General features: G+C 42.2%; 1 protein-coding gene across 33 annotated transcripts in view; it reads left to right on the top strand.

The window, feature by feature from the left end:
- DLG2 (discs large MAGUK scaffold protein 2) overlaps positions 1–26,025 on the top strand; it is a 2,335,250-nt gene that overhangs the window by 1,770,175 nt on the left and 539,050 nt on the right. For 25 of the 33 annotated variants that reach the window (XM_086384611.1, XM_086384614.1, XM_086384612.1 and 22 more), the window contains one exon: positions 4,070–4,225. The exons of the other annotated variants lie outside the window; for them this stretch is intronic. In XM_086384611.1, coding sequence (XP_086240737.1) covers positions 4,070–4,225 — 156 coding nt within the window. The remainder of the gene's footprint in view (positions 1–4,069; positions 4,226–26,025) is intronic. 33 annotated transcript variants of the gene reach the window in all.

Here is a 26,025-nt window from a genome sequence, read left to right as displayed (position 1 = left end):
CTTCCAATTAAAAATAAAGTTTTGAAAAAGTATTAGTGAATTATCTGTAAAAACTGATAAATATACTTTTAAAAATTTATTTTTAATTGGAAGATAATTGCTTTATAGTATTGTGTTGGCTTATGCCATTGGTTTATGCCATACAACAGTGTGAATCAGCCGTAAGTATACATATGTCCCTCCCCTTGAACCTCCCACTCACCCCATTCCACCCCATAGATTATCCCAGAGTACCACATTGAGCTCCCTTTGTTATACAGCAACTTCCTATTACTATCTATTTTATATATGGGCAATGCCAAAGAATGCTTAAACTGCCGCACAGTTGCACTCATCTCACACGCTAGCAAAGTAATGCTCAAAGCATAGTAAGTCTCCAAGGTAGGCTTCAACAGTACATGAACCCAGTACTTAAAGATGTTCAAGCTGGCTTCAGAAAAGGCAGAGGAACCACAGATCAAATTGCCAACATCCGTTGGATTATCGAAAAAGCAAGAGAGTTCCAGAAAAACATCTATTTCTGTTTTATTGACTATGCCAAAGCCTTTGACTGTGTGGATCATAATAAACTATGGAAAATTCTGAAAGAGATGGGAATACCAGACCACCTGAACTGCCTCCTGAGAAATCTGTATGCAGGTCAGGAAGCAACGGTTAGAACTGGACGTGGAACAACAGACTGGTTCCAAATAGGAAAAGGAGTATGTCAAGGCTGTATATTGTCACCCTGCTTATTTAACTTATATGCAGAGTACATCATGAGAAATGCTGGGCTGGAGGAAGCACAAGCTGGAATCAAGATTGCCGGGAGAAATATCACTTACCTCAGATATGCAGATGACACCACCCTTATGGCAGAAAGTGAAGAACTAAAGAGCCTCTTGATGAAAGTGAAAGAGGAGAGTGAAAAAGTTGGCTTAAAACTCAACATTCAGAAAACTAAGATCATGGTATCTGGTCCCATCACTTCATGGGAAATAGATGGGGAAACAGTGGAAACAGAAAGAGACTTTATTTTTCTGGGCTCCAAAATCACTGCACATGGTGACTGCAGCCATGAAATTAGAAGACGCTTGCTCCTTGGAAGAAAAGTTATGACCAACCTAGACAGCATATTATAAAGCAGAGATGTTACTTTGCCAACAAAGGTCTGTCTAGTCAGAGCTATGGTTTTTCCAGTAGTCATGTATGCATGTGAGAGTTGGACTAATAAAGAAAGCTGAGCACTGAAGAATTGATGCTTTTGAACTGTGGTGTTGGAGAAGACTCTTGAGAGTCCCTTGGACTGAAAGGAGATCCAACCAGTCCATCCTAAAGGAAATCAGTCCTGAATGTTCATTGGAAGTAGATGCTAAAGCTGTAACTCCAATACTTGGGCCACCTGATGCAAAGAACTGTCTCATTTGAACAGACCCTGATGCTGGCAAAGATTGAAGGTGGGAGGAGAAGGGGACAACAGAGAATGAGGTTGTTGGATGGCATCACCAACTCAATGGACCTGAGTTTGAGTAAACTCCGGGAGTTGGTGATGGGCAGGGAGGCCTGGTGTGCTGCAGTCCATGGGGTCGCAGAGTCAGAGATGACTGAGCAACTGAGCTGAGCTTATATTTGCTGGTGTATGTGTTTCAATGCTAGCCTCTCAATTTGTCTCCCTCTCCTTCCCTTGCTGTGTCCAAAGTCTGTTCTCTATGTCTGTGTCTCTATTCCTGCCCCGCAAATAGGTTCATCAGTACTGTTTTACTAGCACCACTATTTACAATGGCTGGGACATGGAAGCAATCTAGATGCCCATCATCAGATGAATGGATAAAGAGGTTGTGGTACATATATACAGTGGAATATTTCTTAGCCATAAAAAGGAATGCATTGGAGTCAGTTCTAGTGAGGTGGATGAACCTAGAGCCTGTTATACAGAGTGAATAAGTCAGAAATAAAAAAAACAAATATGAAAAAAAAAGAACAGTTTTTAAGAATCATTTGCAGTTGCCTCTTTTAAGTGCTGTATTTACCAGTATAAATTATGTATATGTTTAAATTGATAAACAGAAATTTATGAATTTACTGGATTTTTCTTAAAACAGAGCCGTTGTCTTCTCGAAGGGTAGATTCCCTAATAAATCTGGCTCTTTTATTTTAAAAACTTTTAATTCTTCTTGTAAATGTTACAGCCACTGGGATAGAACCAGCCGACTCCACTGCAAAGTACTTTGTTTTCCCACTGAGGTCATTATTCCATAGGACAGATAGGCCTCTGGAGTCCTCCTCAGCCCTTCTACTGTGTTGCACAAAATAAACACTCCAAGGAACCGCCTTCTGTGTCATGGAAAGCTTTGTGTTGAAAAAGAATCCAGGTCTCTAGACATTGTCTACGCTGACATCACATGATTGGCCACAGCAATATTATAAATTAGGTAGTTCATTTGTAATTCTTGGTTTACCCTCTTTTCTTCCCTGTTCTCCATTCTCAGTCTGCACTGACTGAGCACCTGTTATACAGGAGGAGCCACACTGAGGGCTGGAGCTTCAGAACCACGGACCGTGCCGTCACTGAGTTCACTTCCTGTGCCTCTGCTCAGGCTCATGACCGCCACTTGCTGCCTCCGGTGTCTTGTGGCCCCAGGAGGTGCAATTTGCGCCCCCTGGGTGTGACTCTGGGCATGGCCCAGTTTCCTGACTTGCTCCTTAACATTCCCAGCTAAGGCTACACTTTCTGGGTCCATGACCCTGACCGCTCATAGTCCTTTCATTTCAATACCCATCTTTTCATTCTTACATAATGGAAAGATATTGAAAGTACTTTCAGACCATGTACTTAAAAAATGGAGAAGAGAGTTGTGAAACTTTTTTTTTAATATGGATCCAGAAGCTATAGAAAATTTTATCTGATCATAATATGCATGTTTGTCAATAACAGCTATAAAAAATATTGCTATTTTAGATAATGTTTCAGTATCCCTAGATGAATTCACTTAATAGAAATGTTACTAAAATCTTCCTTGTGGAAAACTCTCTGAAGTCAACTCTAGGGGGCAGGGAGCACACTATGAATAAATATATGGAGGAACCTATTAGATTCTTAGGTAAAACCAACCACCCCCCACAAATCACCAAGCAAGAATTTTGCAGTATAAATATAGGAAGTTGTATTCATTTATTCATTCATACATGCGGTCAACATATAGTTATAGAGTATGTATTATGTGCCACACTGTACTGTAAGTGGTTAAAAAAATTAATGTAGTCTCTCTTCTCATAGAATTTATCGTATAGTGAGAGTGACAATAAAAATTAAAGAAAATATTAAAAAGGTTATTTTATGCTGAGAAAAGATTATTATAAAATATGAATGAAAGTGAAAGTGAAGTTGCTCAGTCGTGTCCGACTCTTTGCGACCCCGTGGACTGTAGCCCACCAGGCTCCTCTGTCCATGGATAAAATATGAATAGGTGCTATGAAACATTTCAAGGTGTCCTGGCCAATGTGGCCAGAGAAAGTCTATGTCAAGTTCACATTTAAGATGAGATTCCAGTGTAAGAAGGAACCATGTCAGAGGATCCCAGATTTTGGCCTTTCAGACAGGCTTATCTAAAAAGATACGACATTTAAAGGTTGATTATGACTCTGCTGGGATTCCCAGGAGGTTCCGTAGTAAAGAATCTGCCTGCCAGTGCAGGAGACGTGGATTCGATCTCTGGGTCAGGAAGATTCCCTGGAGTAGGAAGAAATGGCAGCCCACTCCAGTACTTTTGCCTGGAAAATTCCATGGACAGAGGAGCCTGACGGGCTACAGTCCGTAGGGTCCCAGGGTCGAGCATGACTGAGCACACATGCATGTCTCTTTCTGTGACTCTACTGAGGTATCTGACACGTGACTTTTAGTCATGCCACATGTCCGCCAAAGTTGTGATTTCTAACCTGGGGACCTGTTTGTGAAGAGCCTCTTAACTCAGGGCTCGTGAAACCCGTGGCGTTGTTCAGGGCATTTGCTGTCACCTATGGTAAGATGCTGCTCGCAGCCCGTCGTTCAGTCTGAGTGCTAACCCTGCGTCTCTTTCTCTTGTGTCACCAGGCCTCCGGAACCCGTTTACAGCACTGTGAACAAACTGTGTGATAAGCCTGCTTCTCCCAGGCACTATTCCCCTGTTGAGTGTGACAAAAGCTTCCTTCTCTCAGCTCCCTACCCCCACTACCACCTAGGCCTGCTCCCCGACTCTGAGATGACCAGGTACTGCATGCGCTTTCTCACTTCATCTTCTCCGGTTGCATGTGCTTCCACGAGGACGAACGGGTAGAATCCGCCTCTGCCCGCTGCTCTGCACCCTACAGCTTCCTCAGGGTGGAGAGCCGTTCTGCTCCCATGGGGCAGGGGGAGACATGGAGAGCATTGATCTCCTAGTGTGATCACAGAGCCCTTACGCGTGATCACATGATGCTCCAAATGTTCTCGGTCCCCATGCATTGTTAATAAGGCATTAATTATATTTTTCCCAAAGAATTCATTTTGGAATTTAATTAGCACCCTTTCCCTCATACAGAAGGTTCAAAGAGAACTGCGTTCTTGATTAGTACATTTTAAATAATAATGCTCTGCTCCATGCATCACATTGACTAAGAAGTTGATACTATTATTGCCGTTTCTTATTTTAACTAAATTATTAAATTAATGTCATCATTTAACTGACTCCTTTACATATTAACTCATCCAAAACTACAGAGCTAGTCGGTACTAACTAACCACAGAGAACATAATCTTCACCTCTACAGTATAATGCAAGGTGTTTATATCTGTTGTCTTACTTAATAACTGCCATTTTATGTAAGAAAACTAAAGTCAGAGCAGCTAAGGCAATTCCCTCAATAAATGTGGGTTTCAGATTTGATCATAGAATGTTTTGAGTTTTTCTACAAAAATTTGTAAATTGTTCTAAGTCTAAAGGTTAGACATAATTCTACATTATAATTCTAAAGCATATGTATAACAAGCAATGAACTCCTATCTTCCTGTAGCAGCCAGTCAGCGACAGAAAGAAAAAGAGAATACAGTGTTTCATTAGATAGTTCCAATTTAGTATAAAATGGGAGGATCTCAATTGTAATATTTCTACAGGGAATGTGGTGCTTGTGTTGTTATGTTTTCTGACAGAATATTTTCACATGGCTTCATAATATTATTAGGACAGAGAAAACATAGATTTTTTTGAGTGATTCGTAGTGAATAAGATCTCCTTAGAACATCATCTCTGTTCTTGGAGATTTTCAAAGAATAAGTTTAGAAGTCAATGATTTGCCTCTTGAGGGGAGTTAAATACCAAATTTTAAATTATATCTTAACATTTCTAGAAATAAACGAGAAACATATTTTTGGCTACGGTAGGGCATTTTCATTAATTTGCAACAAGCAAAGCCTAACGGCTTTGCTCTTTGAAAAATTCTTTATAAAAATTAATTAAATCCTCCAATATGTTTAACAAATCATAAATCTATTTCTTGTTACAGTGAACTATATGATTTTGAAACTAAGAGGGCAAAGTCGCCATACGGAAGTGAGGAGGCAGGCTACAATGATGACTTTCTAGTAATTATGCATCTATAAATAGTCAGCTACCTTAAGGCAGCTAACGTTTATTGAGCTCTTCCTCTGAGCCAGGAGTGTTGTTAAGCAAGCACTTCTGGTGCATTATTTCTGCTAACCCTGACAGTCACCTTATGATGTAGATGCTATCATTATCTTTGCTTTACAAGTAAGAAAATCGAGGCTTGAGAGGGTACCTGACATGCCCGAGATCACCCTGCACTGAGTGGCCAGGCTGGGATTCACATCCAAACAGCCATTAGCACCTGCACTCCCATAGGCATGGTGGCAGAGACATCTTTGCTTGCTGGCCAAATCCACCCATTTCTCTTTGTCTTTCCTATCTCTATTTTTATCCTGCCTTCTCATCTCCCTTCTTCTAGCTCAGTGTCAATGAATCTTTTTTACTTTTTAACCCATGTTCTTTTTATGAACACAAGAGTCACATTCCTTGCATTCCCCTGGGGGTTTTGATACATCCCTTCGTAAAAACTCACCAGTAAGTAGATGACAGTCCACCTTTGTGTAGACCCACCAGAAATGATTCTACTCCATTTACTTTCTGTAATCTGCATGATGAAAACCATATGGGATTTTTCCCAAATTAAAAGAAAAATTACTATAATGTTGAATATGTGTTTTTCATATTACATACCCTCAGCAGTCCTGACCCCCACAAGCCCCAACCGCCACCCTCTATCTTCCCCTTGGAAATTCTATTTTCTATTTATTATCATTCTGTCCCCTTCTTTTTCCCTCTTCTTTCCTTTTTCATATTTTTTTCTTATTTATTTGTAGAAAAAAATAACACACACATATCCATTTCAGTAGTATTGTCCACATACACAGATACTGAAATTCTTAGCCCCTTCCACATTTCTCCAGTTCAGTAAATGGCACATACATTTACTCCGTTGCCCAAGCCAAAACTTGAAAATCATGCTGCACACTTTGTTTTCCCTCACACCCATCATCCAATCCACCTTAAATACATGTTGATCCTACCTCTAAAATATATCTCAAATGTATTGATTCTCCTTTACTTCTCTTTCCACCACTTTAATCCAAGCCTCCGTCACCTATAACAGTCCCCTAATAGGTCTCACTCCTTCCACTATTGTCCTCCTGTTTTATTCTCAATACAGCCAAAGTGATCTGTTAAAAATACAGATCAGTGCGCACTCTCACCTTTGCATTAAGATAAAATGCAAAGTCATTAGCATAGCATCCAGGCCGTGCATGATCTACCTCTGCCTGCCTCTTAGACATCTCATGTCACTGCTCCCTTTGCTGACCACAATGCTCACACCAGCCTTCTTTTTCTTTACGAAATGCACTAAATCTCTTCCCATCTCAAGTGCTTCACACATGCTCTTTCCTCAAATCAAAAAGCTCTTTTTACACTTTGCCTGATGAACTGCTGGTCATCTTAGGTCTAAGTTTAACTTGTACTTCGCCGGAGAAGCTCCTTGAAAGAGAAAATCAGGTCCCCTGCTATAGTCTCTCTCTTTTCCCACTTGACTCAAGCAATTTATAGATGTACATGTGATTTTTAAACCAAATGGCTCTCTCACATTCTGGGCTGCAAGGTCAATGAGTGAAACGGCATCTATTTTGTTCACTGCTATATCCCTAACACTTAGCCCAGTCTGGCACAGCAGGAGCTCAGAATTATCGAGTGCCTAAGTACGTGCGGAAATAAGATCTACTGATAAGCAAACAGATACCTATCTCAGGAACAGGTCGTGACTCAAGCTGTGCTTTACCTAGTTTTTAGGAGGGGTATAAAATACCTCCATCAATGAACGAATCTGTGCGTGGAAACAAGTAACAGTGGACTAGAACTCGTTTTGCGTCCTTCACTTTCTCCTTCAGTTTTCTTAATGGTCACTGTCTATACTATAGATTGATTCGGTAGTTCTCAGTTCTTCATGAAGACTGGGCAGTTCCTTTCAGAGATTACTTGCTTTCTCTCCAGTGGGAAATACTGAGCAGATGTTTCTTGAAATACAGCCAGTAATTCTGGGGACAAGTTCAAAAATTCTAGTTCCATTTATGACACCCTCCCTTGCTTTTTCCATTGTGACCTTGAAAAACTTAGAGAACATCAAAGGTAGGCAAGAACTTAGACAAGCCCATAGCCAACAAGAGCTTAAATAGACAAGCACTTAGCCAACTCTGTTAATGATGAAGATCCCAAATCCATTGTCTTCATCAACAATGGACTCTTACTTCTACTCATGGTTAAGTAAAAATATTTAGGGATCTTTTGCCTTAAAAGAATATTATAACAAAATATCTGTCAATTCATCCAACCAAATTTTGTCAAGCATTGACAAAGAGCAAAATGTTATACTAAAGGCAACTTTTTACAAAGGTGTAAATTGAAAAGGCCAACCAGAAATGTTGAAGCAATGCCTCATCTTTAAGTTGCAGTATGTGTTAATGTATACTTTTCAGGGCATTTGAGAATTTCCCACAGGGTATTTCAGAAGTATGCCCACATTGATGATTGTAGTTATAGTCTTAGATGGCAGTGAAAGCTACTTCTGTGAAAGTTAGCCTGTGAAGCACCTTCCCCTGTGCACCAGTTCATCTCTGATCAACATTTGGAAGAATGGAGGCAAGTCAGCAAAAATAAGGAGTCAGGCATCTGTATTCTCTGCCTTTTGAATACCCAAGTTCTCAGCTCTTTGAACTAGCAAATATCCAGGGATGAATTAATTGTATACACAATTTACTGCCATAGCATCATCTCAAAGAAAAGAGAAAAATTGTAAGTTTTCCGTAGCAAAGCACTTTAAATTACTTGGCAAAGCGTCAGCTCCTAAGGCTGCAGATTATGTTTAGAGTAATTGACTTTTCAGACCCTGCAAAAGCAAGAAATGGGCAGAGCCTGGAATCAGACTAAAATTTGAAGCTCTATGAAAAACAAACGGTGTTTCTGTGAGGCTCTTGCTTATCCAAGAGGCTCTTGGTTTTTTAAAGAAAAAAGATATCTTTTTCTTTAAAAAAAAAAAAATGTGGTTTTTGATGTTGTAATTGGTTTTTCTTCTTGGAGAGAATGTTAAGTGATTCAGCTTTTAATGTTCCTGGGGCAAGGAATATCATGTGCTTGCCTGTTTTCTCAACATATTGACATGTTTTCATTTGTCTTTTTACATAGATGGTCCTAATTATTGTTATACTATAATTGATAAACAGAGGTTGAGATAAACCAGATGAAGTCTAGCTAAAATATGTTGGCAGATTTTGGATAGGAAACATCTCTGAAGCATCTTGTGTTCATAAAACATCAACTCCTTGAAGAGCATATTTTCATGGAACTTCTTTTAGGTCACCAGGCATTTCCCTAGATGCTAGGGGTTCAGAGGTGAATAAGACCATGTAAATGAATAATTCATTGCTGTGCTTTGTGAGGTTCCTTTGCTAAAGGCCCCTGCTTTCTCCAGTGTACTTAATCTCTAGGTAACTAAAAACAGGCAATTAGAAGAGATACCAAAGGGAGGACTCATGCTCTGAGGTTGTCCCTTCTGTGGAGATGTGAACACACACACACACACACACACACACACACACACAGGAATGTTCCCCACTCATACCTTGTTTAATCAAGTTCTAGTATTTATAAGAACCATTCTTCATAGGAAACTTAACCTTATCTCTCAGGTCCATGAGGCTGTTACAAGACTTCAGCCATAAGCCAAAGTTATGGTGGCCTATCTTTGACAACCATCCACGCCTTATAAAATTTTAGAAAATCTATTAACATTTTACCTGCCTCAAAGCCTATAAGTTCAAAATCAAATATAACTTCTATGCATAATAACATTATAATAAAAGTACAGGTGAGTTTCTAAGGCTAAACGGAGGAAGTATCATCTACCTCTGCCTTTGCTTTTCTTCAAGTTTTCCCAAAGACGCTTAGTTCATCAGACAGATGAGGGAAGAAATGTGTTGCACGTCAAAAGCACAGGGTTAAGCCTCGTGATAATTAGCTCAGTATCTATTTATACCTCTCCATCTCCATAGCTGCAGTTTAGTTCTTCATAATTTCAACCTTATTTGATATGCAAACTAGTCTCCCTTCAAACTCTTATCACACAGCAGAGGGATCTTTCTAAAAACACAAACTGGAGCTTCCCTGGTGGCTCAGTGGTAAATAATCCACCAGCCAATGCAGGAGACATAGGTTTGATCCCTAGTCCGGGAAGATCCCGCACGTCACAGGGCAACTAAGCCCATGAGCCACAACTATTGGGCGCACTCTGGGACAGCCAGCAGCTCTGTCACTGGGTCATTAGGTGGGTCATCAGGTCAAGTGAGTGATAAAGTTGGAGGCACGGGCAGCTGTGGCTCATAGAGGGTGTTACGTGCCAAGCCGAGGATTTGGGTCCCTGTCCTGTAAGCAGTGTGGAGTTGTTGAGGAGTTTTAATGCTGAATAAAAACATAATTCCATTTGCGTTTTTTTAATTAATTTTTTTTATTTTTTTGGCTGTGCTGGGTCTTCATTGTTACAAGGGCTTTTCTCTAGTCACAGTGAGTGGGAGCTGCTCTCTAGCTGTGGTGCACTGGCTTCTCATTACAGGAGCTTCTCTTGTTTTCAAGTCCAGGCTCTAGGGCGCAGGCTTCAGTGGTTTTGATTCCTGGGCTCTAGAGCACAGGCCCAATAGTTGTGTGCATGGGCTTAGTTGCTCTGTGACATGTGTGATCTTCCCGGACTAGGGATCTAACCTATGTCTCCTGCATTGGCTGCATTATTTACCACCGAGACACTGGGGAAGCTCCAGTTTGTGTTTTTAGAAAGATCCCTCTGCTGTGTGAGAAGAGTTTGAAGGGAGACTAGTTTGTATATCAAATAAGGTTGAAATTATGAAGAACTAAACTGAAGCTATGGAGTTGGAGAGATATAGATAGATATTTAACTAATTATCAGATAGGCTAAATGGTGAAGTGAAGTGAAGTCGCTCAGTCGTGTCTAATTCTTTGCAACCCCGTGGACTGTAGCCTGCCAGGCTCCTCTGTCCATGGGATTCTCCAGGCAAGAATATTGGAGTGGGTTACCATTTCCTTCTCCAGGGGATCTTCCCGACCCAGAGATTGAACCCGGGTCTCCCACATTGGAGGCAGACACTTTAACCTCTGAGCCACCAGGGAAGCCCAGGCTAGATGGTACTTAGTGACAGATTTAAGAGGAAGAATTTTCTAGCTTGGAGTATCTACTAGGTAGTGTTTGCATCACTTCTTCTTGGAGACAGGGGACACTCTTGTCCTCAATTTCATTGTTCAGTCACTCAGTCATGTCCAGCTTTGTGACCCTGTGGACTGTAGCACACCAAGCTTCCCTCTCCTTCACCATCTCCTAGAATTTGCTCAAACTCATGTCCATTGAGTCAATGATACCATCCAACCATCTCATCCTCTGTCATCCCCTTCTCCTCCTGCCTTCAATCTTTCCCAGCATCAGGGTCTTTTCCAATGAGTTGACTCTTTGCATTAGGTACCCAAAGTATTGGAGATTCAGCTTCAGCATTAGTCCTTCCAAAGAATATTCAGGGTTAATTTCCTTTAGGATGGACTGGTTTGATCTCCTTGCAGTCCAAGGGACTTTCAAAGGTCTTCTCCAGCACCATAATTTGAAAGCATCAATTCTTTGATGCTCAGTCTTCTTTATAGTCCAGCTCTCACATCCATACATGACTACTGGAAAAACTATAGCTTTGACTATACAGACCTTTGTCCTCAAAAATTTGAAGCTCTGTAGAAGGAAAATTAATGGAAGGAAAGGGAGGCAGAGTAGAGGGAAGGTGTCTTCCTCGAGATGAAGGCAACCAATGTCATAGAGGAGCCAAGGACTGTGTCCAGACTGTCTAGGTTTGAGGCCTTCCTTTGACCTTTCATTCACCAGAAAAGGGGAAAATAATCATATCTGGGCTGTGCTCCTCTTAGGATTGTTGTGAGGATCCAGGGAAGTGGAGAAAATGAATCTTTATCTAGGCACCACATACATTAGTCATTATTGTTTTCACGTGCTTATTCTATTGTAAAGCCTTGAGCTAATGTATATTTATTTTTAGTGTTATAACAAATCAGGTGAATATTTATCAGCACAGGTATATGCCCAGATGCCATAAGAAAGCTGTGGATGTTCATTTCTTTTATCATTCTTAAGGGCAGCATCCTCCTTGTTACCACTGGCAAAGTCATATGTTTCCCCCTTTATTATTACATTTATAGTTATCCCTGTAAAAGATGGCATATTTCTGAAGTACACGTGTGCATGCTAAATGACTTCAGTCATGTCCAGCTCTTTGTGACCCTATGGACTGTAGCTGGTCAGGCTCCTCTGTCCATGGGATTCTCCAGGCATGAATACTAGAATAGGTTGCCATGCCTTCTTCCATGGGATTGAACCCACATCTCTTACGTCTCCTGCATTGGCAGGCAGGTTCTTTACCATTAGCACCACCTGGGGAGCCCCGTATGTGGCCTCATATATGTTTTTTAGTCTACTTACGTAGCAGTATTTCTAGCCCATGTGTAACTTTTAGGAATGTAGACAAAATGATAGCTACTCTGGAGCACAGATTAGTAGCCAGACACTTTCCATATGTATACATACTTGATTCTAAGTATCCCAACAACTTTGCAGAGGGTGGGTTTTGATGTAGTAAAGGGGAGAGCCAGGACTCCAGTGGGGGCTTTCCCACAGCAGACAGGCTTCTGCTCTTGGGAGCCGTAATCCTTCTCATTCACCGTGGCTCGTCACTCAGTCCCCCACATCTTATATCCACGCTGCCACAAATCTGTGGCTCCTGAAAGCAAATTTGAGCTTTGTTCACATGATGTAATCTGGAAAATGCACCATTAAAAGAAGAAAGAAGATGCTTAACAAATCATTGACCTTCTTTTGCCTTCTTTAAAAGGCTGATATAATCTGAAAGAATTCTTAATTTCATTTTTAATTAAAACCAGGAGAGGAAACCCTCTGGGCATGGCTCTTAAGGCCCGATTCCTTCTCGCGTTTCTGCAGCAGCTTCTCCTTCAAAGGCCTTCGCTGCTTTTTTGAAGTAGAGTGATCACCAAGCCCAATTTGAATTAAGGACACTAAAGAGAAATTAATTGACTCCCGCAAAGTCACAGAGGTGGCTCTTGCCACATTCCATTTTATAGCCTCTTTTCTGTGCAGGGATTCTCACTGAAAGAAACCCCCTTGCTTTGAAATTAATGAATTTTCTATATAGACCCTTTAAAAATTTTGTTAACTTTTTATTTTATGTTGGAGTATGGCCGATTAGCAATGTTGTGATAGTTTCAGGTCGACAGCAAAGGCGGACTCGGCCATACATATACATGTATCCGTTCTTACCCAAACTCGCCTCCCATCCAGTCTGCCACATAACACTGAGCAGTTCCCTTTGCTGTACAGTAGGGCCTTGCTGGTTATCTGTTTTAAATATAGCGGTGTGTACCTGTATATTCATGCGTGCATGCTCAGTCACTTCAGTTGTGTCCAGCTCTTTGTGACCCTGTGGATTCCTTGCAGCACCAGGCATCTCTGTCCATGAGATTCTCCAGACAAGAATACTGGAGTGGGTTGCTGTGCCCTCCTCCAGGGGATCTTCCTAATCCAGGGATCAAACCCAGGTCTCCTGCACTGCAGGCGGATTCTTTACCACTAAGTCACCGGGGAAGCCCATACACATATATAGACCCTTAAAAAAAATACCATTTATTGTTGCTCTTCACTTTCTTCTTAGAGATCTAGGAGATGTTCTTTCATTAAGAATTCAAGAATTTGGGGGCACATTTAAGATCACATCATGTAGTGTGAAGGAGGGAAGAAGGCAGGCTACTCACTCTGTTCCTAAACTCTCATTTACTCTTTGCAATAACCCTGGCAGGTCCAGAGAGGGAGTCTCAGGGGAGCTTGGAAATGAACTCAGATTGGTCTTATTCCAAAATTCCTTTCTTGAGACATTCAAATAACTCTCTGTGGTGCAACAATCTAAATTTAATTGACTAGCTGTTTTTAAAAAGCCAGATTATTTACCTACCTGAGCTGTTATGAGTATTTTCCCTCGGTTTTAGTATATTTTTTTTTTGTTGGGGGAGCAGTATTTGTTTTTACTTTAGTAAACCAGTGTGTTATTGGAAGCCATAAGAAACTGAAAGATAAGCTTAATTTCAAAAGCAATTCTTTGCGGAGGCAAAGTAGCTGTGAGAAAACGCTATGGAAAATCACTATAGCAACAAATTATAGAAACTCAGAAAGAATCAAGACAGTGACATCGAAGCATAACACCCACAGCACAGATACAAATTTAAACCACTGATGTGTGTTGAGTGCTTTTATGTACATGGTACTGTTCCAAATTTTATAGGTACTAACTCATTTTATCCTCATGACAATCTCTGGGGTAGATACAATTATTCTAATTTTGCAGAAAAGCTCGGATACATCTTTTACAAATGGAAACAATGGGATGAGATTGTTAAAACGGAGTATACCAGGACTTGGAATATTAATTTCATTAGAGCAAGGGTTTTGTTGTTTTATTTACTGTCGTATTTCCTGTCCCGACATGTGGTCCTGATAGTTATACTGATGATGATAGTGATGAAGGAGAAGAAGAAATCATTCGCTATTGTTTACATAATCTTATTGGCTGCCAGACTGCACTTTATACAAATTAGCTCCTTAATTTCCACCGCGGTCCAAGAAGGTATGTGCTTTTATTACTCTCCCCATTTTGCAAGCGAAGAAACTGAAGTCTGGAGAGATTAAGTGACCTATCTAAGGTCACTCAGGATTAGGACAGGATTTGAATCTGGCAGGCTGCTACCAGAATCGGTCCTTTCACATGCGCTCAATAAATATTTATTGAATGTTATTCTCATGAGACGTTAACACTTAAGTATTAAATTCTGAGGGGGATAAAATTTGCATCGTTTGATCATAGTCAGATTTCAATAGATAGATAATAAATATATGGTTAAGAGTCTATCAGATCAGTCGCTCAGTCGTGTCTGACTCTTTGCGACCCCATGAATCGCAGCATGCCAGGCCTCCCTGTCCATCACCAACTCCCGGAGTTCACCCAGACTCACGTCCATCGAGTCAGTGATGCCATCCAGCCATCTCATCCTCTGTCGTCCCCTTCTCCTCCTGCCCCCCTACAATAAAAGTGTTAGCTGCCTCCACCACTGCCGAATTATGTAAACTTGAGCAGCTGACAACTACTCTGAGCTTCTGAATCCTGAATCTTATAATAGTGATAATAGTGGTATCCATTTCATGGGTTGCTGTAAAGATTTCATGAAGTTATATGTAAACTGCAGAGAGCAGTGCCTGATAAGTATGAAGCGCCCTGTTAATGTTGGCTATTTATATGTGTGAATTAAGTGACATAGTGTGTGTGCTCAGTTGCTTAGTCGTGTCTGACTCTTTGCGACCGCATGGACTACAGCCCACCAGCCCCCTCTGTCCATGGTATTCTAAGGCAAGAATACTGGAGCGGGTTGCCATTTCCTACTCCAGGGGATCTTCCTGACCCAGGGATCAAACCTGTGTCTCTTATGTCTTCTGCATTGGCAGGCAGATTCTTTACCACTGAGCCACCTGGAAAGCCCCAGATGACATGGTATGACCCCCTAAATAGATAGCTCAGGCTGAGGTGGGAATGAATTTTTAATAAAGGACTATTATACAAGGCCCTTTTCATTCATAGCCTGATGGTGAGCCCAGTGAATTGTAAAGGGAGATGAATGTTAGGGTTGGCAGTGTGGGAGGAAGGGCTGTGCAAGGCTGCTTATATTTGTACAGAGATCCAAGTATTTCAGAATGTAGAATTTTGTTTTCATTAAAGGATCAAAATTTACGTCTCGCAACAGAAAAAGTAAATCTTCCATTTCCACTCTTTAATTCAGTTCTGTAGACCTTAAGCTCATATGAAGTTTAAAGGATCCCTTGAACAGGATTTTCAAAGTCAGCAGAGGTGTGTATTCCAAACTGAATACTATAACCTAAGATCACTCTATTCCAGAGAAAATGAATACATTAGAGAGTGAAGAGAAGTTGTGTGGTTGGCTTTAAGCCGAGGGTGGGGAGGTGGCGCATATACTGGGCTCAGCTAACCTAGCCAGAGCCTTTGTCTAAATTTTAAAATCTCTCCCCTTCAAGATGAAAGACAAAATGTGCCAGGGTCCCCAGTATGACATGTAGATGGAATTCAGGTCAGATTTCAGCCCTAGCTCATTCCCTTGGCCAAGCGTTCTTATGAACAACCTGCCTAACAGACTGGATTGGCCCAGACTGAGGCCGGGGATGAAAATCATATTTCTCTCTGTTATGTTCATCCCTCTCATATTCTGATGTTCTGCTTCCTTACTTATGCCTCTGTCATCATTATGAGGCTATCATTCTGTCAAGCCTTATAGGTTTAAAAATAACTAGAGGCTAATACAAGTTCAGAGATGAACGATAACCTTGGAATAATCTAGTCAGACTTTATATGCTCCAGTTGAGGAAACTGTCACTCAGCCCACAAATATATATTAAATGCCTGTTATATGGTGGGGACTTCTGGGGATACAGAATCCAGAAATGGTCAGACCCTCCTCTCAGGAGGTTTAGGGACCACTGGGCCCAGAGGGTTAATTTTGTGGATATAATTGACATTGGTAATATGGAAAAAAATGTCTAGCAATTTATTATGGATTGTATTTTTCAAATATACATGAATTTCACTTAGCTTTCAACCTTATTTATTCTGAATCCATCCTATATTTCTCCTAGATATTACAGTTATAGATTTGTATTCATTGGTTTCTAGGCATTATTTCTTTTTTTAAATTTTTGTTTGTTTGTTTTTGGGTATGCTGAGCCCTTGTTGCTACACACACACTCTCTCTAGTTGCAGTGAAGTGAAGTGACAGTCACACAGTTGTGTCCCAACTCTTTGCAACCCCGTGGACTATAGCCCACCATGCTCCTCTGTCCATGGAATTCTCTAGGCAAGAGTACTGGAGTGGGTTGCCATTTCCCTCTCCAGCGGGATCTTCCTGACCCAGGGATTGAACCTGGGTCTCCCGCACTGCAGGCAGATTCTTTACCGTCTGAGCCACCAGGGAAGCCCCTCGTTGCGGTGAGTGGGGGCTACTCTCCAGTTGCGGTGCACGGGCATCTCATTGCGATGGCTTCCCTTCCTGCTCAGTGCAGGCCCCGGGGCATACAGCTGTATGCAGTAGTTGCGACATGTGGGCTCAGTAATTGCGGCTCTCAGGCTCTAGAGGACAGCCTCAGCGGTTGTGGCTCACGGGCTTAGCTGCTGTGTGGTGTCTGATCTTCCCGAATCAGGAATCAAACCTGTGTCTCCTGCATTGGCAGGCAGATACCTTACTACTAGACCACGAGGGAAGCCTCAGACTGTTTTCATATGAGATCGGAAGGTCGAGTAACAGCCCAGATTTCCTTCCAGCTCTCTGCATTCTCACGTGTCAAGCTGCTAGATAAAGTCTTACTGTCTTGCTAGCACTACGTTCCTTATAGGGAGACCTTCAGCTTTTCCTGGTCTTGAGGAAAGGCACTGTGAGTAAAAACAGAAGTCTCTGACCAGACCATCAGGAGACCCGTCCACCAGCATACCTGCTGGTCCTGCGGCCCTCCCTGTCTTCTTTGCAGAGGTTTGCTGGCTCATGCATTGTCCTGAACAACCACATCTGCACTCTTATTTCCCATTATTTCCCCAGAGGACACTCCTCACTTACGACAGGTCATTCTGTCTCCTCACCTCTGTCCCTGTCCCAGCCCTTAGAATGATGTCATTTCAGATCTCCATCTCCTCTTCCACGGCTGTCCACACCGGCGCTCCATGTGTACGCCAGCCTTCTAGGAGCTGGGCAGTGTCTGGCAGGGGCAAGATGAGAAGCCTTTCCTTCCTGCCCTGGACCAGGGCTCCCAGCGGGGCAGCTTGCATTCACAACCCTGAGACCCACACCTCCGTGTTTTGACAGGTACTGTGTGGGACTCTTGCTCATCTGGGGCTTTTTTGCTCAGGTGGGGGTCTTGCCATCCCCATTTCTCTTGCTCTCTCCAAAGCAGCTCTGTTTCTGTCCCAGCCAGACTCTTTGTCCTGATTTTCATGTTGGTGCCTTTTCCCCTGGGATCTTTGTGACCCATGAAAGCAGCCCTCTAATCTAGACTCTTTTCCAGCAGAGAAGCAAAGAAGACAGACTTTCCTTGGTTGGGCAGCATTGGTATTTTCATTTTCCAGAGCATCAAAAACTTTCTCGGGAGATGATCTACTTTTTAGAATCCCAAAGTTAAATGAAATTACAAAAGAAGGAATGGGGATAATGATTGTGGGAAGTCAGGAAGGAGTGGTTGGAGGTCTTTCCAGTGATGCTTCAAGGAGCTGCAGGCCTGGAGTTGGTCAGAGTTCCTAGAAATCTCTGGCCACAGACCTCTACAAATCACAGACAAGGAGAGTTGCATTCCCTGAGTCCTCCTCTGGACATAGACTGTTGCTTTCTTCCCTCCCTTCTCTCTAAAAGGACCCTTACTGTATTGCATGTTCTTGCTGCACCACTCGATGAGACCTCTCACATGAAGTATCCTGCGGCCCCCTCTGCTTCCTTAAGTCATGAGTGTGCGCATGCTCAGTTGCTCAGTCATGTCTGACTCTCTTGCAACCCTATGGACTATAGCCCACCAGCTCCTCTGTCCATGGGTTTTCCCAGGCAAGCATCCTGGAGTGGATTGCCATTTCCTCCTTCAGGGGATCTTCACAAACTTGGGATCAAACCCACATCCCCTGCATTGGCAAGCGGATTCTTTACCACTGAGCCACCAGGGAAGCTCTGTTTCCCTTAGGTCAGCAAGTGAAAATCCACATATATTCAAGAGTCGGGCTCTTTCTAACTCCACATCTGCCCACTCAAATTGACTCAGTCTTTAGACCCTTCCTTTTTTCGTGCTAGGTCCAAAGTCAGCTGCTGAGAGAGTTGGCCAGCGATCTTTGGTTCTTCTTCATGCATTTCCATCCCATAATACCCAGGGGAATAGTGAACCTGAAGAACAGACCAAATCACTCTGCCAGTCCTCCACGAGGAATAACACTGTGTAAATGAAAACGGAGTGTTTCCCTGTCCCCTTTCTACGGGTAGGAGCAATGTTATATGTTGTCCGTATGACACGTGAGCAGATAGTGACACTGTATAGAATGACAGGTGGTAAGTATTCACTTGACCCAATGACTCACAGTTCAAAAGGAGGCTGACATGTAATGGGAGCTCTTCTCCCTGCTGAAGGCAGTGCACGGAAGACTCGGTGACTGAGTGGAATCCTCGGCTCTGGGTTGTAGTTCACCCTTACTCTCTTGGGAGGAAGCGAGATGTACCACTTTTCCTGAGATTTCTGAATTAGGCCACAGAAACAGATTGTCTTCATCCTACCTACGGTGCATTGTGACAGGTGATGCCTACTGTTTGTTAAAGTCGCTTTTATTTGTAGTCTACACTTGTCAACAGCAGGCGCTCTGGGGAAACTGTATCGTGGGTGGACTCCTCGCGTGTGTCCTGGAGGGTTTGAGGGTGGGGTCCTTGGAACGTGCGCTGCTAGGTTTCAAAGGTGGGATCAAGGTCCAGAGCAAGAAACCTCTCAGAAACTCTGATTGACCCCGTGAAGGGTAATAAAACAAAAATCAATTCGACAAACTTAGAAGATTGAAAAGGGACAGACTAAGACATGCAAAAGGACTTTATTTTCAGCACCAGTCACTCTGCAAGTTTGCTCAGCATGCTAAGTAAATGTCAGTGTCTGGCAAGGTGAGGGTAATTGCCATTCCCTTTCTCTAACATTCCTTCTACGAAGAAAAATTTCTTTATAGTTCCAACTATAAAGAAAAAGAAATGCAAGAAAATATGTGTTGCAAATAAGGATAAAGCTAATGGTATATCCTGTGAGCCCTAAGCATCATTTAATTATAAAATGCTTGATCAGAAAGGATTAGAGAAGATTGCATCCCAACATTTTTTTTAATTGAGAAAATAAGTCCAGCAAAATTAGGAGACTTAACCAAGATCACACAGTCATATGAGTAATTTGTGGCAGATAAAGGACTCAGGTTAGAGATGTCAGGTGCCAATGCTTTTTCTCCCATGCCAGGTAGTAATTTTAACTAAACACAGTCTTTTAGGATGCTTCACACTAAGGAAGTTTACATATCATAGACCAAGCCTGGAAGGAAACAGAAATGTTCCTTCAGGATAACAGTGTTTACCTCGAAGGGTTTGAAAGAAATTGTTATTTTTAACTTTTTACAGTTTTTAAAATTCAGTTCAGTTTAGTCACTCTGTCATGTCTGACTCTTTGCAACCCCATGAACTGCAACACTCTAGGCCTCCCTGTCCATCACCAACTCCCAGAGTTTACCCAAATACATGTTCATTGAGTCGGTGATGCCATCCAACCATCTCATCCTCTGTCGTCCCCTTCTCCTCCTCCCTTAAATCTTTCCCAACATCAGGGTCTTTTCAAATGAGTCAGCTCTTCACATCAGGTGGCCGAAATACTGGAGTTTCAGCTTTACATCAGTCCTTCCAATGAACACCCAGGACCAGTTTCCCTTAGGATGGACTGGTTGGATCTCCTTGCAGTCCAAGGGACTCTCAAGAGTCTTTTCCAACACCACAGTTCAAAAGCATCAATTCTTCTGCACTCAGCCCTCTTTATAGTCCAACTCTCACATCCATACATGACCACCAGAAAAACCACAGCCTTGACTAGACAGACCTTTGTTGGCAAAGTAATATCTCTGCTTTTTAATATGCTGTCTAGGTTGATCATAACTTTCCTTCCAAGGAGTAAGTGTCTTTTAATTTCATGGCTGCAATCACCATCTGCAGTGATTTTGGAGCCCCCCAAAATAAAGTCTAACACTGTTTCCACTGTTTCCCCATCTATTTGCCATGAAGTGATGGGACCAGATGCCATGATCTTAGTTTTCTGAATGTCGAACTTTAAGCCAGCTTTTTCACTCTCCTCTTTCACTTTCATCAAGAGTCTCTTTAGTTCTTCTTCACTTTCTGCCATAAGGGTGGTGTCATCTGCATATCTGAGGTTATTGATATTTCTCCCAGCAGTCTTAATTCCAGCTTGTGCTTCCTCCAGCCCAGCATTTCTCATGATGTGCTCTGCATACAAGTTAAATAAGCAGGGTGACAATATACAGCCTTGACGTACTCCTTTTCCTATTTGGAACCAGTCTGTTGTTCCATGTCCAGTTCTAACTGTTGCTTCCTGACCTGCATACAGATTTCTCAAGAGGCAGGTCAGGTGGTCTGGTATTCCCATGTCTTTCAGAATTTTCCACACATTATTGTGATCCACACAGTCAAAGGCTTTGGCATAGTCAATAAAGCAGAAATAGATGTTTTTCTGGAACTCACTTGCTTTTTTGATGATCCAGCAAATGTTGGCAATTTGATCTCTGGTTCTTCTGCCTTTTCTAAAACCAGCTTGAACATCTGGAAGTTCATGGTTCATGTATCGCTGAAGCCTGGCTTGGAGAATTATGAGCATTACTTTACTAGTATGTGAGATGAGTGCAATTGTGCAGTAGTTTGAGCATTCTTTGGGATTGCCTTTCTTTGGGATTGGAATGAAAACTGACCTTTTCCAGTCCTGTGACCACTGCTGAGTTTTCCAAATTTGCTGACATATTGAGTGCAGCACTTTCACAGCATCATCTTTTAGGATTTGAAATAGCTCAACTGGAATTCCATCACCTCCACTAGCTTTGTTCGTAGTGATGCTTATTAAGGCCCACTTGACTCACACTCTGGGATGTCTGGCTCTAGGCGAGTGATCACACCATTGTGGTTATCTGGGTTATGAAGATCTTCTTTGTGTAGTCTTGCCACCTCTTCTTAATATCTTCTGCTTCTGTTAGGTCCATACACTTCTGTCCTTTATTGAGCCTATCTTTGCATGAAATGTTCCCTTGGTATCTCTAATTTTCTTAAAGAGATCTCTAGTTTTTCCTATTCTATTATTTTCCTCTATTTCTTTGCATTGATTGCTGAGGAAGGCTTTCTTATCTCTCCTTGCTATTCTTTGGAACTCTGAATTCAAATGAGTATATCTTTCCTTTTCTCCTTTTCTTTTCACTTCTCTTCTTTTCACAGCTATTTTTAAGGCCTCCTCAGACAGGCATTTTGCTTTTTTGCATTTGTTTTTCTCGGGGATGGTCTTGATCCCTGTCTCCTGAAATTAATTGTTTATAAAAAGCAGGTTTAAGTTTTGTTATTAATACTAAAAAATAAATTTAAAAATCCCCCATTTAGACTCAGCAATTTCACTGCTAGGCATAAACACAAGAGAAATGAAAACATATCTCTATACAAATGTCCAAAGTAGCATTAGTCATAATAGACAAAAGCTGGAAATAATCCAAATATCCATCAGTTGGTGAGTCGATAAAGACCATGTGGTATATCCATGTGGTTGTTGTTCAGTCACTCAGTCGTGTCCAGCTCTTTGCAACACCGTGGACTGCAGCACACCAGACTTCTTTGTCCTTGACTGTCTCCTGGAGTTTTCTCTGACTCATGTCCATTGAGTCAATAATGCCATCCAACCATCTCATTCTCCATCACCCCCTTCTCCTCCTGCCCTCAATCTTTCCCAGTATCAGGGTCTTTTCCAATGAGTTAGCTCTTTGCATCAGGAGGCCAGAGTATTGGAGCTTCAGCACCAGTCTTTCCAGTGAGTATCCAGGGTAGATTTCCTTTAGGATTGACTGGTTTGATTCTCCTTGCTATCCAAGAGACTCTCAAGAGTTTTCACTAGCACCACAGTTGAAAAGCATCAGTTCTTCAGTGCTCAGCCTTCTTTATGGTCCTACTCTCACATCCATACATGACTACTGGAAAAACCTTACCTTTGACTAAATGTGCCTTTGTTGGCAAAGTGATGCCTCTGCTTTTTAATATGCTGTCTAGGCTGGTCATGGGAGAAGGCAGTGGCACCCCACTCCAGTACTCTTGCCTGGAAAATCCCATGGACGGAGGAGCCTGGTAGGCTGCAGTCCATGGGGTTGCTAGGAGTCGGACACGACTGAGCGCCTTCACTTTCACTTTTCACTTCCGTGCACTGGAGGAGGAAACGGCAACCCACTCCAGTGTTCTTGCCTGGAGAATCCCAGGGACGGGGGAGCCTGGTAGGCTGCCGTCTATGGGGTCGCACAGAGTCGGACACGACTGAAGCGACTTAGCAGCAGCAGCAGCAGGCTGGTCATAGCTTTTCTTCCAAAGAGCAATTGTGTTTTAATTTCATGGCTACAGTAACCATCTGCAGTGATTTTATATCCATACAAGGTAATATTATTCAGTGAGCAAAAGGAGTCAAGTACTAAGACATGCAACAGCTTATAAGAACATTGAAAAAAACATGAATGAAAAAAGCCAATCATAAAGGACCACATATTGTATGATTCCTTTTATATGAAGTGTCCACAATAGGCAACTCTATAGAGTAAGGAAGTAAATTAGTGATTGCCTAGAGATGGTGAAGGGGCTTGCATAACTCAGTGAATCTATGAGCCATGCCACGCAGGGCCACACAAGATGAAGAGGTCATAGTGAAGAGTTCTGACAAAACGTGGTCCACTGGAGGAAGAAATGGCAACCCACTCCAGTATGCTTGCTTCAAGAACCCCATGAACAGTTCATGGGGTGCTAGAGGTGACCCTTGAGAGTCCCTTGGACTGTAAGGAGATCAAACCAGTCAATCCTAAAGGAAATCAACCCTGAATATTCATTGGAAGGACTGATGCTGAAGTTCGCCATCTGTTGCAAAGAGCCAACTCATTGGGAAAGACCTGATGCTGGGAAAGATTGAGGGTTGTAGGAGAAGAGGGCAGCAGAGGATAAGATGGTTAGATAATATCATCACCGACTCAAAAGCCATGAATCTGAGCAAACTGCGAGAGACAGTGGAGGACGCAGGAGCCTGGTGTGCTGCAGTCCATGGGGTTGCAAAGAGTCAGAGATGACTCAGCAGCTGAACAGCAAAGGATTGGATGGGGAGGTGATGGGAACTGAAAGTAATTGATGATGTGTCTGGGATTCCTTTGGGGAGTTATAAAACCCTTTTAAAATTAGATTTTTAGTGTTGATTGCACAACTCTTAATATACTAAAAGCCATTGAATGATGCATTTTAAATGGGTGCATTTATAGTATATGAAGTATAACTCAACAATGCTGTTAAATTTTTCCATTTAAAAGTTAACCCATACAGCAGCAACACAACTAAGATTATGTCCTTATGACATCAAATATTCAGATAAAAATAATTTTTAAAACCCAGCTAAAACTTTAGATGCTTTTTCTATTCTCCAGCAGATTTTTCAAATAGGTAATTATTCAGAGGATTTAGAGGTCTTCAGACTTTTCATATTTTTAATAATATTACAGTTCTCTTTTACCAAATATCAACTTTTTGTTGTGTTCTGCAAACATACCACTAATCCTCACAATGAATCTATATAGTAGATATATTTATCCTTACTTTACTGATGAAACTAATAGCTGGCAAAGCTGAGCTTTAAATCCAATTCCACTTACTTTCATTAAACCACAACCACCATCCCATTGCATAAAAATAATCTTTAAAATTCTCCTTCCCAACTAGAAAAATTGTCTACACTCTCTCACTTCATTTTGTCCTATTCACCCTTCAGAGCCACCCCTAGCTCTCCATTGAAATTGTTTTCACCAAGGTCACCAAATTCAGTGGCATTTTCTTAGTCCTTATCAAAACCCTGTTACTTGCTCCTTCTAAAACCATTGTTTTTTTAACTTCCATAATGCCACTTCTAGGCCATGATTCTCCTTGCATCTCTGACTCTCTCGTCTCCATCTCCTCACATATCTCCTCCTCATCCCTTTTGTCCATTTCATCCAGTGATGTCTTCTCTTTCACCTCTGCACACCCTCTGTAGCAGAAGGCATCGACATCTACAGATTTGGTTCCCAGTTATGTGCTTATGTCTCCCACCTCTATATTTGCAGTCAGAGCTTCCCTTGGCTCCAGACTCATGCATATAGATTCATCCTGGACATCTCTCCTCAAATGCCCTGCTGCTGCTGCTAAGTCACTTCAGTCGTGTCTGACCATGTGCAACCCCATAAACGGCAGCCCACCAGGCTCTGCTGTCCCTGGGATTCTCCAGGCAAGAACACTGGAGTGGGTTGCCATTTCCTTCTCCAATGCACAAAAGTGAAGAGTGAAAGTGAAGTTGCTCAGTCGTATCTGACTCTTAGCAACCCCATGGACTGCAGCCTACCAGGCTCCTCCGCCCATGGGATTTTCCAGGCAAGAGTCCTAGACCTAGGTCACATCACAAAGCACAGACATCATTTTAACTTTTCACATCATTGTCTCTGGTTTTCTTTCCTGTCTTAATAACCATTAATAGTATGTTATAGTATTTGGGAGCATGTGCTTGGGTTCAAATTTCAGTTCTAGTACCTGCGATCTCTCTATGCCTTATCCATAATAAGGGAATAATAAAAGTATCCATCTCACAGTGTCTTTAGGATTGACTTTATGTGAGAAAAGTGCCTGCCACAGAGTAAGCTTAGTACTGCTGTGATTATGACACCAAGACTTTTTCCTGGATTCCTGGTACTGATTCACCTTGTGTTGATCTCTATGTGTCCTACCAGTCAGTATATCTTTAATTAAGCTAATTCCTCTGCACTCTTTCCATATTATATCCAGTCTAGATTTGGCTAGGGGGCTTCCTCGGTAGCTCATCTGGTAAAGAATCTGCCTGCAGTGCAGAAGACCCTGGTTCGATTCCTGGGTTGGAAAGATCCCCTGGAGAAGGGAACAGCTACCCACTCCAGTAGGTAGCCTGGAGTTCTCTCTGGAGAATTCCATGGTCAGAGGAACCTGGTGGGCTATAGTCCATGGGTCACAAAGAGTCGGACACAACTGAATGGTTGCCCATCTGAAGCGCTTACCACCTGCTGTCTGCCACTAGCTCTGTGTACCTTCAATCCATTCTTCTCATCAAAGCGCATGTATTGATATATGTTCTAAACTACACATCTGGTTTTGCCTCTGCCTCTGGCTATCACCTGCCTTTCATTCAAACCAGTTCTTTCTGTAGTTCCTAGGGAAAAACCTATAGGGTTTTGCTCCTGCTTCTCCCATTCTTAAAAGCCTGCCCTCCAAACAAGCAGATGTGGTACCCACTGTCCGTCACACTGCCAGCTCCCACTCACAGATCTCTTCACCTAGGTAACTGCTAGTAAGTCCAGGCAGTGCATCTTCTGTGGTGCCATCAGAAACCCCTCACTGACGCCCTCTGCCTGGGTGGGCCTTGTCCTTCCTTTTAAAGTTATAGGACATGGCCGGCTCTGTCATTATTATTTGATTT

This window comes from Bos grunniens, chromosome 29 (genome assembly GCF_055505025.1).
Source record: "Bos grunniens cultivar Pamir isolate PY7600 chromosome 29, Bosgru_T2T1.0, whole genome shotgun sequence".
Taxonomy (NCBI): domain Eukaryota; kingdom Metazoa; phylum Chordata; class Mammalia; order Artiodactyla; family Bovidae; genus Bos; species Bos grunniens.
This window is presented reverse-complemented; position numbering and strand designations above follow the sequence as displayed.